Source organism: Rhinopithecus roxellana, chromosome 10 (assembly GCF_007565055.1).
Source record: "Rhinopithecus roxellana isolate Shanxi Qingling chromosome 10, ASM756505v1, whole genome shotgun sequence".
Lineage (NCBI taxonomy): Eukaryota > Metazoa > Chordata > Mammalia > Primates > Cercopithecidae > Rhinopithecus > Rhinopithecus roxellana.
The window spans coordinates 73,933,359-73,951,220 of record NC_044558.1 but is presented as its reverse complement, the minus strand read 5'-3'; the positions used below and the strand labels follow the sequence as shown (position 1 = coordinate 73,951,220).

Genomic DNA, 17,862 nt, shown 5'->3' with positions numbered 1-17,862 from the left:
ATTTTTACTATTTGCTTTAGAAAAGTAGAGATACACTTTCTAGAAACATGGAAAATGGCTAAGAATTCCAAGAGAGGTTGTTGGGGAAATGTCTTTAAAAACAGTTTCCTGCCCCCTCTGAAAACCTGTCCTGACAGGCATCTCACTAAAAAGATTGCAGACACACAGAAATATTTCTCTATTATAAAACAAGCAGATAAATCCCATTACATGTAATTATGAATATAAGAAATAACCAGTTCTTGAGTGGATTTGACAGCATCATTAGCCATAGGGTTCATCCTACATTTACATGGTAGTTGGGGTAGCCACCTGTGTTTGCTGATTGCTTTTAAAAGAAAAAAGAAGTTTCTTGTGTATTATGACTGGAGGTAGGTTTGTGATTTGTAGCCAAACACCAGTGGAAGTTAGGCTCCTACCTCCCAGGAATTTAGGATATAGGGAAGCATCTTCCTTCATGACTACATTTCAAAGTGTTGGCCCCCGCCCCTTGAAGAAACATTCTTGGGGTGTTTATTTAGTCTTTAAAAATGTCTATGTACATTTCAGAGAGCTAGAGAAAGTACTCACAAGTTTTCTTCAGGAAATGATCAAAGAAAAGGTATTTGTGGAGGGAGAAGTCTCTTTCCTTATTTTAATGCAGAATTAAGTCACTTATTTTATTTGTATTTGTGATTACATAGTCTTCAAGTATTACTTACAAATCATTCATTTCATTTTTTTGTCTATTTGGTGACCAAAATTTATGTCTTCCACAACTCTACAGGAATATTACAGTTATTAAGATGTTAATAATTCTTAAATATTTAAATTTTATATAGAGATTTCAAAAAATATACAAACGGCATGATAGAAAGCATATATACTTCATGTAACAAGGTGTTTATTACCTTAAGAAGTGGTCTTTGTTGGTGACTACATTTATTAAATAAATACTGAGTGCCCTCTATTGTTGAGGCACTGGTCTGGACACCTGAAATCCCTCTCTCAGTAGAACAGGCAAAGAAAACTTGAGTTTATGAAGCTTAAAATGTAGAAGAAGGATACAGTCAATACTCCATAAGCATTAAAGACAGTGATAAAAGGTGTATCACAAGGGGATATATTTTACCTTGTATATTACAAGGTGACAAATCTGTGGGATAAAATGGAGTAATATAATGGTAACTGGGAGTGTAACAGTGGAGTGAGGTTGCAATTTTAAGTTGTCAGAGTGTGCCTCATTGAGATGAAACTTAAGGAGGTGGATGGTACAATTAATTCATGAGTAAGTGTTTACATGCTTTCTTCCTTGCAGAAATACAGAAAAGAGAATCAGGCATGTCATCTCAATTTTATCAGCTATAAGGAACAGTAGCCAAGGACAATGTGGATTCAACAAGGCAGAAAATTTTGACTGGGGGAAGTGGGATGCTGGAACTTGAGGCTTAGGATTGGGGAAGGAAGCAGACTGCGGAGTTTCTGCTCTGCCCAGGAGAAGAGTATCTAGTACACATCAATTATTGAATCTTCATAGCTGGATTCTCCTCGACTGAAGTTTTAGAAACATGACCAAAAGATACAGATAAGGTGATTAAGTCAACCAGTGGTGTATGTTGTTCCAAGTGTTGTCAGGATAATGAGACCTACTCAAAATAAAATGTGGCTCTTCATGGTGTCATAATTAGACTACCTTTTTAGTCTGTTCTAGCAATGTAAATTTTTTTTTTTTATTAATTATACTTTAAGTTCTAGGGTACATGTGCATAACGTGCAGGTTTGTTACATATGTATATTTGTGCCATGTTGGTGTGCTGCACCCATCAACTCGTCAGCACCCATCAATTCATCATTTATATCATGTATACTCCCCAATGCAATCCCTCCCCCTTCCCCCCTCCCCATGATAGGCCCCAGTGTGTGATGTTCCCCTTCCCGAGTCCCAGTGATCTCATTGTTCAGTTCCCACCTATGAGTGAGAACATGCGGTGTTTGGTTTTCTCTTCTTGTGATAGTTTGCTAAGAATGATGGTTTCCAGCTGCATCCATGTCCCTACAAAGGACGCAAACTCATCCTTTTTTATGGCTGCATAGTATTCCATGATGTATATGTGCCACATTTTCTTAATCCAGTCTGTCACAGATGGACATTTGGGTTGATTCCAAGTCTTTGCTATTGTGAATAGTGCTGCAATAAACATACGTGTGCATGTGTCTTTGTAGTAGAATAATTTATAATCCTTTGGGTATATACCCAGTAGTCTGAAGTAAATGTTTTTTTCCTCACTGCAGGTGGCTTTTTTTATGGTAGTTCATCCTCTCGTGACTCAGACAGAAAAGAGTCACTCTTTAGCTTTGAATTTGGTGCTACAGGAGAGGCTGAAGACAAGTCCAGAGAACGCCGGGATGCTGGGAATTCAAGGTCAGAAGACAGCCCAGCAGGTACTGTTCCAGAAAAAATATGTACCTAGCAAACAAGTGCTTTTGGTTGTCATTTTGGATAATCTGACAATCTTTCTTTTGTTTGCAGCACATGGCTTTAATAGTCATAGCTACTCTAAAAGCACTGATTTCAGGGCCAATGAGAGTGATAAATTCTGTCTTTAGAGAATTTTGGCAAAGATGTATACATTAAATTAATTGTTCTCCTGATAATTATTTTCATATGTGCTCTTCATACTTGGTACTATTATTCTAATGATGAATTATTTTTCTGACAGTTTTTACTGTATAAGTTAATAATCAAAAATGATTCCTGGGCCCAAACGTAGAGTAGGTTCTCTCCACTCATGTTTCTGTATCTAACCACAATTGATTTTCTATATCAAGATTCTCTACTGAACTTACATATCCGGTTTGCTGAGTGATATGATAAGGAAGAGTTCCTAAGCAGTTTGTGGCCTGCAATTTTGTTTTTTGGGGGAAAACATTTACATTTCTTTAGATGAGTTGGGGTCTTGCTGGTTCAATACAATTTTTCCTACTGTTCTACTCAAATTTTTACTATACTTGCCTGGCCCCTGAAATCTCTATAGTTTGTACCTCTACAAAATGGGAAGAAGCAGTCCCAGTGAGGAAAATAAGTCCTATATTTTACATTAAAAATTAATTGTTTTGTCTCTGAGGTGAAAAGGCAGAAACAGCTTTGGATGTAGTATCTTTACGAAGGATACCAAGTTTTTAATTTTCCACTCACCTGTTTTGGGACTGACAAACTCAGCAGGACTAAGGAGATAAGACAGATCCATTTACTCTTGTTTACATTAGGTGTTAGTCATTTTCTCATGTTCTGTAGAGCACAATAAAAGCTTATCATCAACAGCCCCAAAGCTTCATCTTTCTTATGGAATCTTTCAAATCTCATGATAAATTGGTTGCCATTCTTACTCCTGATTCTACTACGTAGAAATATATATGGAAAGATAGGAATAAGGGAGATCAAGGAATATATCAGAAACTAAAATGCAGCTCTGATTCAAGCAGTGTGCAGGGATTACTTTCTTGTATTGTATGAATGAATACAACTTTTCTGTGGTAATGATTGTATTTTTGTATGGTGGATGAAATCAGTTCAGCAGGTGGTACTGTTTGGTGGTACTGCTTCAAATCAAAATAAAATTGGTAGGGGTCCCCGATCAAAGTGGATTAGATGTAGGTACAGTAAATGGATTAGCTGACTCTGATTCTGCTGCCAGGGAAACAGGCATTCTATGTTGTTTCTTAGTTTATGCTTTTGTCAGAATAATCAATTAATTGACTGATTTAATTAGCAAAGCAGGAATTGGTGGTTTTTTTGGACAAATACAGATTTAATGTTAGAGGAATTCATGAAAAAAAATTTGTAAACTCTTTGTCTGGTTCATCAAAAATTTATATTAACTTCAACAGAAATCAGCAATTTAAACAATTTAGTGAAGAGGCAAGTAGGTTTGAGGCTTCCCAGGAGCTTAGACCTGGGACAAAGAGTTTCTATCTCCAGTCTTTCACACTGACCTTTGGGGAAACCATTTAACCTCTCTTGTTCACAAGTTTTGTCATCTGGAACAGATAAATCTTGGGCTCTTGGGTTTGAATGACATCTACCACGTTAACTTTTAAAATTCCATTACTCATATTTGAATTAGTTTTCTCGAAAAAGAAGGCTGGAGAAAATAAATTTACAAAAGTATGGATGAATAGCATTTCATATTCGGAAACTAGAGCCAATGAAGGAAGTGAGTGTCAAGAAAGTATAGTAACTCTAGGTATTTTTGATTTAGAACAATTTACCATAAAAGACGTGGACATTAGTAGAAACAGGAAGAACAAGGAGTTCACTGGTCATAAATCCACAGACCTTGGTGCTCATGTCAGTGACTAAGGAATTCTGATTGAGAGACTATTAATACAAAATACAAATAATTCTTATTCTTTGTATATTACTCCCAATAACAGTTTAATTTTTCATTAGGCAGAAACATTTTGCCTTTTGATTTTGGAGTTGGTGGTGAAAGGAAGAATGAATTGGGATTTGGTTTGGAAATTCTGGCTCAGTTGGTGTCAGTGGTCTTCAACAAAAGGCTATGGTGAAAATGAAATACAGAACACTGGAAATCAAGTTCCAGTGATGTGGATATTACTATTCAGGTTTTTGCATCAAAATAAAGAATCATAAGATGTGTTAAAATACTCCCTTGGCCACAATGTTTTTTTTCTATTTTTCTTTCTTTTTTTGTTTTCAGCAGATAGCACCAACACACGATATGGTGCTGGCGTTAGTAGCAGTGGTGCCTCTCTGAATATGGGATTTGGTTGGGGAACGTCTGATGAAAAGGGATTGGAAGTTGGTAGAGCTGATGGGAGTGAAACTAGAGGCAGTGGATCTGCTAGGGGTGAAACCATAGTCTTTGGATCTGATGCAGGTAGCTCAGGTATTCCAACAAGACTCACTCCTCAAAATTTTAGATTGATTCAATTAATTAACTGGTTAAAATACTTTTATTTTAATGTCACTTGATAGCAAAGAGATTAATTAATTAATATTAACTTTAATCATATTTTGATTTTTTCCATTAGTTGGAACTGGTTATTCTGGTTTGAAACTTGGAGCAGGGAAAGGTTATGCTGCATTTGGTTTTGAAGTTTCTGATTCGAATTCATTTGGTGACAGTGGCATTAGTAGCAAAACAGTTGAAGGAAATCAAATGAGTAGTTCTGGAGGATCTGTTTCCATTGATCTAGGTATTAATATCCGACTTTTGTGCATAAAAATGTCTGAATCATAAAATAGTTTCAATACACTTGACAATTGTTTTATATTCTGCAGGTGATACCAGTTTAAGAAGTGAGAATCAATTTGTTGGTGGTGGCTCTCAAAATTCGATATCCAATTTATGGGATTCTGGTCAAGAGGGATTTGGAATCAATGAAATTGGAGGGAATGGAATGAGTGGCAGTGTATCTGCTGAGGCTGGATTCAAAGGTTTTGGATCTGACGGCAGTAGCTCAGGTATTCTAGCCAGTTTCTGTTCCTGAGATATCCACCTGAATTCCAAATATTCATTTATTTAAAACTATTTTGATTTTCTGTTAGTGGGAATGCTTGAGTCTCTTGAATTTGGACTTGGAGGAAAAAAACTTGGAGCTGGATTTGACTTTAGGTATTCTGATTCAAGGAAATTTGGTGATAATGAGCTTAGTGAAAATGGAATAAAAGTTACTAGAGAATCTAGTTCCAGTGGTTAGGTATCAATATTTAATTTCTTTGCATAAAAGTTTGAATCATAAACTTATTGAAATACATTCTGATGATAATCATTTTATATAATGTAATTGGTACCAGAGCAATAAAAAAGGGATTTTTTTTTGTGTGATATATGAGAAAATTTGGGTTTTGGTTTGGAGAAATTTGGTCAAAAGGGATTTGGAAGAAGTGGCTCTGGTTGGAATGAGCAGAGCAGCAGTAAATCTCATGTCAGTGGCACAGGTGGTTTAGTCCTGGACTCTGCTCTGGTGAAATCTAAATTGATTTCAACCTTTCTTCCATTATTTTATTAACATTTTATTTCTTCACCAGTGGGAAAGTCATGGTTGTTTGAATTTGGACTTGGATAAATGAAGGGTGGAGCTGAATTTGACTTTAGAGATTCTGGTTTAAATCAATTTGGTGACAATGGCAATAGTAGTAAAGATTTTGATGGAAATGGAGTAGGTAGTTCTAGAGGCTATAGTGCTAGGTACTGATTGTTAATTTCTGTGCAGGGACAATTCTGAATCATGGTATGCATTAAAAGTAATTCTAGTGATCATAATTTTGTATTCAACAGGTGACTCAAGTGTAAGAAATGGGTTTGAAAATTCTAGTGATATCTCTGAAGATTCAGGAGTCATATTGGGGTCATCTGATCAACATGAATTTGAAGTCAGTAGAACTGGTGGGAATAGAAAGAGAAGCAGTGAACCTGCTGAGGCTGGAAACTTGAGTCCTGGATCTGATGTCCGTGACTCAGGTATCCTAACCTGGACTCTATTTCCAAGAAATTCCAATTAATTTCTTTCTTCTTTTAATCATATTTTGATTTTCCATTAGGAGGAAACACTTGGTCTTCTGGTTCTGGAAGTGGTGGAGGAAGTAAGGGTGCAGATGGCCTTGGTGTTGGTGCTTCTGGACTAAATGAATTTGGTGAAACTGGCCTTAGTGGTTCAGGTACCTGTGATAATGGAAGCAGTGTTACTGGATCTTATTCCTATGGCATAGGCATTGAGATTTCCGATTATCAGAAAATCAGAATTCTAAGAAACATCTTACAATGACAATGAAAATTGTAAACATTATTAATAGTAATTTAAAAGGAATTCTGCATTCTCAAATGTTGAAATATTCTTAGATGTAATCAGGCAAATAATGTTTAACATTTGTTGGCATAAGATGTGGAACTGGTTTCACGGCTGTGAATATATCAGTGTGGAATTCTTTTTGTTGCCTTTATGTAAAATTGATTTGGAGTCAGTTGAAGAGATAAAGTAGCAGCTGAGCTGTTGGTCTCAAACTTTGTATCCCACATCTGGACTTGGCAGCTTTAGTTTTCTTTGCAAGCCCATTGCTGAGAAGAGTAAGACTTACATCCACTTTTGAAATCCGTATAAATTTTAATATTTCCACTTAATGAAAACATTCGATTGCATGGTCTTGGAATTTGTAGTAAAAAATTTTAAAATAATATGTACTCTTGATGCAGAAACTGTTTTGATGCTGTTACCAGGGCTGGAACGTCCTGGGAACCACTAGAGTAGATGATAATAGAACTGGGGACAGTGGATCACTTACAGTAAAATGGAAGTTCTGGAAAATATTCAGGATTCATCTTTAGAATTCAACTTCAGGATTAATATCTTTTTCTTAAAAAGTGAAATGTAATTAGCAAGAGATACAGTGTAGTGTAGTGACGGTTGAGCTGACATGGGATTGACTATCAATTAACCTATTCCAAGAAAGGCCTGGTCATACAGAACTAATAATTTTAATTTTGGTTGTTCTTAAACTTTGGTCGTCAATTTTGAAGTCAACACTTCCAAAGAACTAAGAAATTCATTTATTATTTATTGACATGGATTTTTTAAAAATCACAGTTGTTACAAATGGTTTCAAAGACACCTAATTTAGGAACTCCAGCTAGGCTGCCATTAGCTCAGGTGTTCAAATTTAGGTTTTCTTCCTGAGAAATGTATTCAGAATAATTACATCTTATGTTTCTTAGTGTGGAGTGGTTACCGATTTGATGATTTTTTTTTTTTTTGGCTATTTGGATGTTAGATTTTAACTGCTTTGATTTTTCCATGTGAGATAGACTTTATTAAGTAGTGTTATTTTTGGTAATGTTTCTAATGGCAGTAAATCTAGTGGCTTTGCAATGGGGAAGTCTGAATCTCTTGACATTAATGAAGGTGTCAGTTCATTTACATTAGTGTTTTTCATATTTCTAGTTTCTGTGAGTGCAGAATCTTTTGTTTAATTAACCTCTTGAAATAGTACCCAGGTTTCCTAAAAGTGAAACAATTCAGAATGGGAAATAGTTTGGTTGACAGTGGGATAGGAGACCTAGAATCTTGTCTAATGAACTTTTTTCTCTTACCCTTGACAAGTTTTAAGACAAATAATCTAGAAAAAAAATGATTTGGTGTCAGTTAATTTAGAGGCAAGGCATTTAATTTTCTTACCCCAGCAAAGTTTTGAGTTGACATTTTTTTTTTCTTGTACAGCTTTACATGGTCTTAGTCTGCTAGCATTAGCATTGCTGGACTAGGATCTATGATCTATCCACCAGATTTTCTTTAAAAATCACTTTACCAAGTAAAATTATACACACAAAATAGCTTAATCATTTTGTATTGAAATAGGTGTCACAAACTCGTCTGAATACAGTACATCTGGACCACTCAATACTCCAGGTAATCTGATTTATGACTTTGGGTGTTTAAAAAGATACACATACACACACACATACGTACACTTACAATGTTGTAATGTTCTGCTGGTTATTGATTTACTAGGACTTGATACTTTTTTTTCTCATATTGAGCTCTTAAGTGCTACTTCTCTTTGGATACTAAAGTTTAGATGGCCAACTAAGTATTTGAAACAATTTCATGAATAAGAGAGATTAAACCACATTTTAAGGGAATTTGAATAAAACATATTACAACTCCTTTACTATTTTAGACATAGTATTTTTAAAATGCCTTCATAAACAAATTAGGAGTTCAATCTATTTCCACTCAGTCTGAGTAAATACAACCTGTAGTAAAGAGAAGAAACTTCAAGATAGATGATAAAGAGCATTTTGGAAAAGAGTTTACAATTCTATCAAAACATCCACTTTTGTTATTGTTGTTGCTTGTTTTTAGGCCTTACCCTATGATTGAATATAAATTTACTTGGTTACATAACAGGGTCATTAGATATAAACAATCATGGGAAATGTAAAGTTTTAAAATATACAGATTTTTCCCTGTGAGTGGGAGAATTGACTTTGCCTCATATATAGATAAATTATTAGTATTAGATAATAGACTGATTGACTAAAATGTACCTCTGTCCTATTTGTGCCACAGCTCCTGATAAAAATGAACATGTAATGTTTTATTTCTAAAGTTGAAAAATATTTCTGTAAGGGGTGCAGCATATGTTAGTAATTGTACAGGACCCCAAATACATAAGCTCTTAATGATTCGTGAACATACTGAAGAAGTGTGGACTGCAGAGTTAATCATGTATGTGACTTTGGCAAGTCCCAGTTCTCACAGAGTTATCCATTATATATGTCATATAATATACAGTATAAAAAATTCATTGATGGCCTTCAATGCCAACTTTTAAGTTCCCATGTAGACGTTCCAATATCTTGTATATTTAAAATGAATATATGTCTTAACATTGAAATAATCTATGCATTGTGTTGAACAGAAAAAGGATCCCACATTCCAGAAGCAACTCCAAAATACTCAGAAACAAATGCAATTATTGGTAAGTAAAAATGGTTATGATATTCATTCATATATTTATACCCACGCCGGTACCTAATGAGATCACAGAAACAAATTTACAAAATTTGAAACGAGTTTTGTTTATTTATTTATTTACAAGGTCTCACTCTGTCATCCAGGCTGGAGGGCAGTGGTGAAATCATAGCTCTCTGTAACCTCTGACTCCTGGGCTCAAGCAATCCTCCTGCCTCAGCCTCCTGGGTAACTGAGACTATAGGAAGGCACCACCATGCCTGGATATTCCTTTTCCTTGGTAGAGGCAGAGTCTTGCTATGTTGCCCAGTCAGGTCTTGAACTTCTGGCCTCGAATGATCCTCCCACCTCAGCTTTCCAAAATGCTGAAATGATGGGCATGAGCCACTGTGCACAACCTGAAACTAGTTTTAAAAATGTCCCCGTCATCTGTCTGTTTAATCATTGTGTTTGAATGATACCACATTTGTACTATTTTTTCTCCAGAAAACATGTATACACACACACACATATATATGCATATACCTATACACAGTCATATATACACACATTTATATGTATAGAGATAAATGATGCAATTCTTTACCGTCATTCAATATAAATGGGACTTCATTCAGACTTAGAAAAACTATCTCTACCAAAAAAGCAAAGCAAGAAAGCATACAAGCCACTGCTTCCTTCCATATATTCCATCCATATTAGAGACAATTTTTGTTTTCCTATGGGAAGCAAGATGTTTTCAATCTTGCTTTATTTTAGCTGGAATAGCCAACTTAGGGTACACTAAAGAAGTACTCATGTACTAGTTTTAGTGAGTCTTTGCAGTAGTGAAAGAAAGCAAGCACTGATTTAAGGTGGTGGCTCTGAGAATTGAACCTTTCAGTGATTTTATTTCCCTTAGGACAAAAATGCTTTAAAACAGACCTAGAAGGTATGCTAATTGTTCTAAATAATTATGTACATGTTCCTCTGAATATTTTGTAGGTGAAGCATCTACCTGGAGCAAAGGAGCATATAAATCTTTCAATGGCCGCATCTTTTTGTTCGAATCTTCATGCCCGTACACTTTCTGCCGTCACTGCGTTGAATCTGGAGGGGATTTCAATATTGAAATCAAACGAAACAATGATAGTGAGACTGAAAAAATAACAGTTCTAATTGACAATAACGACATCTCTATTTTTGGTGACACCATTTTAGTTAATGGAGAAAGGTAAATACCGTAGTGTTTTGGGTAAATGATATACAGTTATTTAAAGTGACCTGAGCAAAAAAAGAAAAAAAAAGAAAAGAAAAAGACAAAAAGGGAGATGATACTTTCTTCCCATTTTGATGCTCATATTGATATTTTAATTGATTATTGGCCAAGAGTTTGATAAATGTGTAAGACTTTGACATATTTGGGATTGTAAGACATTGTATTTATTCCTATAACAAGACGGAAAAAAATTCTGTTGTTTGAGAACACTATCTAGATTATGGGAAATGTGTGTATTCAACAAATCTGATTATTTTTGTTGAACGTCTCAGGATATTTCAGTTTTCATTTGCAAGTTTAGCACCAAGTATAAATTTAAGATTTTATAAGTTAAAAATTGAGGAAGTTAAAACTCTTAGTCCGTGATTTTTAGAGGGAGCAATTCGATTTGGAAGGGATGACATATTTGAATACTTTCCAGAATAAGAAAATGAGGCATGATATTCTACTTGGGAACATTTCAAGTTATTTTTCTCTGACACCAAACCAATGTTTCATCCTGTTAATTTCTCCAAAGCGCCAAGGATCTATTAGTTGTTTTTTAGAAGTTCTTCCAGTGTTCAAAAAAGCCAGTTTCTCTTTTTCTGAATTTATAAAAAAACTTTAATATTTACCAGCAAGTATTCCATCTATAGGATACTACATTGTTGGGTGGCATGAATTATCAGAAAACATATTATAATAGTATGATTCTTACGTTTTTACATATACTTGTATTTTATATTTTTCAGCATACAGATACCATATAACAATAAGTTGATTCACATTAAAAAATATGGAGAATATAATGTTCTGAAGAGCCGTAGAGGAATCCTGACTTTAATGTGGGACAAAAATAACAAGCTCTCAGTAAGTCTATCCATGATTTGCATGTAATCCTGTGCTTTTTGTCCTTTAGTTAAGTTACAAAAACAATACGTTATTAGGGAAGTAAGAGCTAAGGCTTACTGAGAAATCTCTATTATTAGTCATTATACTAAACATTATCTCATTTAGTATTCAAAGCATCTTAAAATACATGCTATAAATAATCATATTTTGCAGATGATGAAACTCAGGAAATGCAAAGTAAAAAAAGTTATTAGGTTGGTGCAAAATTAATTGCAGTTTTGACCGTTACTTTGAAATGGCAAATACCACAATTACTTTTGCACCAAATAATATTTTCATACACATAGTAAATGGTGGAGTTAGGACCTATTCAAATTCCAGAACCAGGTCCTTAAGAAAAAGCCCTCTAACACCTCTAAGTAAGCAGCTTAGATAGAATTGAATTTGAGGAGACATGGCCCTTTGGTTTGGGTACATTTTGTTTTGAGATGTGTTTAACATTTCACGAACATATACATGTAATTTATTTTTAAAGCTCACTCTTCACAAGCAGTATCCAACTTGTGGTCTTTGTGGTAACTTCAACAGCACTCCAGGTAACATTCCAATGTATCATTCCTAAGAACATGCTTTCCAAAATGAAACTAAAAACTCAAATCATTTTTCAATTTTGCCTTTGTCTAAAGAATGAGAACTTGTTAAAATGAAAAAATTTTACATTGCCAAGTCCATATGTAGCTTGAAAATAATGCACACATAAAAAGAATAACTTAAACTAAACAATGCTTTCTTTTTAAGGGGAAGATATTAATGAGCATATTGCCAATAGTAAAATTCCTGGTGATTGTCCCAATGCTGTGGGTAAAAGCTATGAAGTTTGTGAAGATGGAATACAGGTAAGAAATTTATATTTCATTGTGTAGCAAATTCTAGCAATAGTTCCCTTGGTTTCTTTTTTAAAATAAATGTTATTGTGTATATTTAGTGTACACAACGTGTGTACATGTTTGTCTGGTATGTGATACACATGGATAGTAAAATATTTACTATAGGGAAGCAAATTAACATATCCATCATCTCCTCTGAAAGATACTTCAACTTTTTTTTGTTGGTTTGTTTGTTTCTGTGGTAAGAGCAGCTGAAATCTGCTCATTTAGCATGAATCCCAGATACAGTACAATCTTATTACTTACAGTCTTCAGATTGTACATTAGATCTCAAGACTCTTCCAGCCCCTGTAACCGTTGTTTTGTTCTCTATTTCTATAGACTTAATTTTTTAAAAAAGATTACACATATAGGTGAGGTCATGCAACATCTTTCTTCCTGTTTCTGGCTTATTTCACTAGTATAATGTCATCCATGCTTATCCATGCTATGATAAATGGCAAGATCTTGTTGGTTTTTAGGGCTGAATAATATTCCATTGTGCATATATGAGCCACAGTTTCTTTATCCATTTGTTTATTTGTGAACACTTGGGTTGTTTCCATGTCTTAGTTATTATGATTAATGCTGCAATGAACACAGGAGTGTAAATATCTTTACAAGGTGGTATTTCATTTCCTTTGGATATATGCCCAAAAGAGTGATTGCTGGGTCATATAGTAGTTCAATTTTTTTTTTTTTTTTTTTTTTTTTTTTTTTTTTTTTTGAGACAGTGTCTCAGTCTGTCACCCAGGCTGGAGTGCAGTGGCATGATCTCTGCTCACTGCAACCTTCCCCTTCCTAGTTCAAGGAATTCTCCTGCTTCAGCCTCCCGAGTAGCTAAGGTTAGAGGTGCATATCACCAAGCCTGGCTAAGTTTTGTATTTTTTGTAGAGATGGGGTTTCACCATGTTGGCCAGGCTGGTCTCAAACTCCTGACCTCCAGTGATCTGCCCTCCTTGGCATCCCAAAGTGCTGGGATTACAGGTGTGAGCCACAGCACCTGGCGGGTAGTTCTATTTGTAATCTCTTTAGAAACCTCCATGTTGTTTTTCATGATGGCTGTACCAATCTACATTTCCACCAACAGTGTGTAAGCCTTGCCTTTTCTCCACACTCTTGCCAGCTCTGTTATCTTTTAACTTTTTGATAATAGCCATCCTAACAGATGTGAGGTGATAGCTCTTGGTGGTTTTGAGCTGCATTTCCCTGACGATTAATGATGTTGAGCACCTTTTATATACCTGTCGGCCATTTGTATGTCTTCTTTTGAGAAACGTCTATTTAAGTCTTTCACCGATTTTTAAATTGGGTTATTCCTTTTTCCACTTTTGAGTTTTATATGTTCTATATAAATTTTGGATATTAATCCTCAATCAGATATATGGTTTACAATTTCACCCCTAATTTTTAGGCTACGCTTGAATTTTGTTAATTGTTTCATTGCTATGCAGAAGCACTGTTTTGATGCAGTCCCACTTGTTTATTTTTGCTTTTGTGGCCTGAGCTTTTGGTGTGATATCCAAAACATCACTGCCAGGGCCAATGTGCAGGACCTTTTCTCCTATGTTCCTTTTGAGATTTTATATTTTCTGGTCTTAAATTTAGGTCTTTGATTAATTTTGAATTGATTTTTGTGTATGGTATAATATATGGGTTTAATTTTATTCTTTTATGTATGGAAAACCAGTTTTTTCAGCACCATTTAGTGAAGAACCCATCCTTTCCACCATTGTGTCTTCTTTGTGTCTTTGTGAAAGATAGTTGGCAGTGTATGTTTGGATTTATTTCTGGGTTCTCTATTCTGTTCCACTGGTCTGTGTGTCTGTATTTACGCCATTATTACGCTGTTTTTATTAACATGGCTTTGTAACCCTTGGTTCCAATTTAAGCCCTTGGTTCCATATTCTCCTAAGCACTCATATCTTCTTAGAATTCTGCAACTACTTCCTCTCCAATGTTCCTATTTTCTGTTTTTCAGCTTTGGTCTAGCTGTACATTCCAAAATAATTTCCCCCCAAATACTATGATATTTACCATATATTAGTGTAACAATTATAATTTCCTTTGCATAGTGTTTTAGTTTGTCTGTATGGAAACTGACATGCTTCACCTTTCCACTATCGTCTCTTGATGGGTACTGTCTTGATTCCTCTCTTAGAGTTTGGAAATCCATGTACTATGTCCCTCTCCCTTACTTTTGCCCCAGATATCCTTTCTGAATTGTCATCCCTCATATCTTTTACTTTCTTTTTGAGAAAGTTACAGATAATATTTTTGACAACAGCATTTGCAGATAGTTATCATTTACTTTGTGGATTTTCTGCACTTATGTAAGCTATTATGTTGAATTTGATTGACTGCATCCATTTAGTGACTGAATGAATGTTCACACATTCCTATTTCAACTAGACTAGAATTCTCAAGATCAAGAAATGTGTGTATAGCATTAATAAAATATATTTTTGTTTTATTGAAAGAGGGTGTTGCAATTATAGCCATCCTGTCATCTTACAGCAAAGCAAATTACACCATGGCATTATACAAGATCATCTACCATCTTCGTTGTGAAATCTTACTTGATCTTTGCAGTTGGAATTGCTTTCTCTTTCTTATGTTACCTTATGGCTCTCATTGGTACTTATAATAAGATACCATCTATAAAAATTGCCCAAGTTTTTCTCATATGTTCCCTATAAAATTAGATGTTCCATGATAATAGGGATTATGCATTGTGGTAGTTGCATAATCTGTTGAAAACTTATTCCTTGTTGCTCAAAAGTGTTAGTTAAATGATTACATCAATTTACATTCAAACCAATGTATATTTACTAAGGACCAACTTATGTGCAAGATACTGTGTTAAGCCCAGAGCATAAAAAGTCGTATTTCTTACTCTAGAGAAATCTGTAATATAGTGAGAAAAATGTACAAAAAATAATAGATGAAGAGTAATATTTGAAGATTTTATTTCACTTAATTTTATACGTCATTTGGAGAACATTATCAGCCTGCCTCCAGCCTAATTGGTACAAATTGTACACTTGGGCTGGGCGCGGTGGCTTACACCTGTAATCCCAGGACTTTGGGAGGCCAAGGCCGGTGAATCACAAGGTCAGGAGTTCAAGGCCAGCCTGGCCAACATGGTAAAACCCCGTCTATACTAAAAACACAAAAAATTAGCTGGGCATGGTGGTGGGTGCCTGTAATCCCAGCTACTTGGGAGGCTGAGGCAGGAGAATTGCTTGAACCAGGAGATGGAGGTTGCAGTGAGCCGAGGTCACGCCACTGCACTCCAGCCCTGGAGAGAGTGCGAGACTCCATCTCAAAAATAACAATAATTTAAAAAATTGTACATTTGTTCTACAGTAGCTTTTTTGTTTCTCTAAAAATAAACAAATTGTTAAAATAGAAAACAGCTATATGGTGGTTGAACTGTGTTGAAATTTGAGCTTTTTTTCATTCAATAATACACGTCATTACTTCCTTTACTGAAACAGAACAAATATGTTGTTCCCAGAGCAAATACACATGACTCTGACTAAGAAAGGACAGAGTCACTTTATTTTATGGTCATCTGTTTGATTATAAACTATGAACAGATTAACAGTTAAAGGGACAATATCCCTTCTGTCTATTATGGTATTCTATCAGGTACCATCCCAGCCTTTGGCATTAATCAACTCTCTTCTCACCCCTTCCATTTTCTCTGTTCTAAAATTCATGTCACCTTTAAAGACAGTTTGGATAAGTTTAAGTACAATAAATTTTGAAGTCATTACATAGCAATCCAAGATGCCAAGTATCCAGAAGTATTATCTTGGGAGTCACTTTACCAGCTATAATACTTCAAAAACCTCAATTTCAACCAACGTCATTATACAACAATCCAAAATGCCAAGAATCCAGCAGTATTCATTTTAGGAGTCATTTAACCAACTATAATACTTCAAACAGCATCCAAGAACTTTCCTTGTCAAAGGTACAGGATATGATGCAAAACAAAAACAAAAACAAAAACTTCTGTATTTATGCTTTAAAAATTCATCTTACTGCCCATTTTTCTTACTTTTATTGCCCATTTTAATAAAATATCATGCTTTATTTTGTAGCACTGTAACAAAATTATTGGAACCTACTTTGAGAAATGTGGAAAGGTTGCCGCTCTATCCAGTGACTACAAAATGATCTGCATTGATGAATACTGCCAAACTAGAGACAAAACATCTACATGTGACACTTACTCAGAACTGTCCCGCCTCTGTGCCTCAGATGGTCCTGGCACCTTTGAATCCTGGCGAAGCGATTCCGATGTGGTTTGTGGTAGGTTTTTACCTTCATTGTAGGTTACAACTCTGTAAGTTTCTACAGTGCTTTATTTTTTATTTTTTCTTATTTATCTTTTTTTATTATACTTTAAGTTCTAGGGTACATGTGCACAACATGCAGGTTTGATACATAGGTATATAGTACTTTAAAGTTAAGCTGTATTGCAATGTAATCTCAAATGATTCTAAGCCCTGGAAGGGGATCGTAGAGATGATGAAGTCTTGTTTGTCACATATACTTAGAAGGAAACAGATTTGTTTAGGTGATGTGACTCGCCTCAAGTTGCAGTGCTTTGTGTTAAGATCTTAATTTAAAATGTTGTACTTGTTACAATCAGTAAAAGTCACGGAAAACCACGAGTCAGTTCTGTAGAAAATAACTGGACAGTTTATCAAATGTATACTGATTAGTACTATCATTTTTCAAAAAGATTAATAAAAAATGTAAATATGAGCTTCATATACAAACATACTTTCCACATATGCTTAAGTCAATCCTCATAATACAAGTAGAATATAAATTTCAACTTCAGATGAAATGAAATTACAGAAAAAATATATTTCCTCTAAATTAAATATTGTTTCATAAAATAATGCACAGGAAATTGGCATAATTGAGTCGTATTGAGTATCTTTAAAGAGTGACTTCTAACTTGTAACTCAGACTCAAAGAGTTCCATTTGAGAAGCTCCTCCTTAGAAGAGTGTGTATTTATTATATTTAGTTTCCTCTAATATCCGTGTCTACATATTTTTATATTTCTTCAGAAACACAGAGATGTCCAGAAGAACAACATATCTACAAAGAATGTGGACCCTCCAACCCTGCAACTTGTTCTAATGTGGCTCCTTTTCAAGACAGTGACTGTGTGAGTGGCTGCACCTGCCCAGAAGGTAGTACACCAATGAGAGTATTTACACTAAAACAAAACAAAAGCTAAAAAGAAAGTGGGACTCAAGTCATGTCAGAGTGATATCTTATTTATAGCATGACATTCCAACAATTTAACTGTTTCTAATATATTCTCTTAGCAAACTGCAGAGGA

At 34.9% G+C, this 17,862-nt stretch overlaps 1 protein-coding gene across 1 annotated transcript in view; it reads left to right on the top strand.

Moving 5' to 3' along the window:
* The window catches only part of MUC19 (mucin 19, oligomeric), a 207,261-nt gene that overhangs the window by 25,285 nt on the left and 164,114 nt on the right, over positions 1–17,862 (top strand). The window contains 14 exon segments of the mRNA XM_030939700.1: positions 2,272–2,421; positions 4,704–4,889; positions 5,035–5,199; positions 5,285–5,467; positions 6,285–6,467; positions 6,548–6,589; positions 8,356–8,406; positions 9,422–9,481; positions 10,459–10,687; positions 11,464–11,581; positions 12,099–12,159; positions 12,362–12,459; positions 16,602–16,812; positions 17,585–17,710. Coding sequence (XP_030795560.1) covers positions 2,272–2,421; positions 4,704–4,889; positions 5,035–5,199; positions 5,285–5,467; positions 6,285–6,467; positions 6,548–6,589; positions 8,356–8,406; positions 9,422–9,481; positions 10,459–10,687; positions 11,464–11,581; positions 12,099–12,159; positions 12,362–12,459; positions 16,602–16,812; positions 17,585–17,710 — 1,863 coding nt within the window.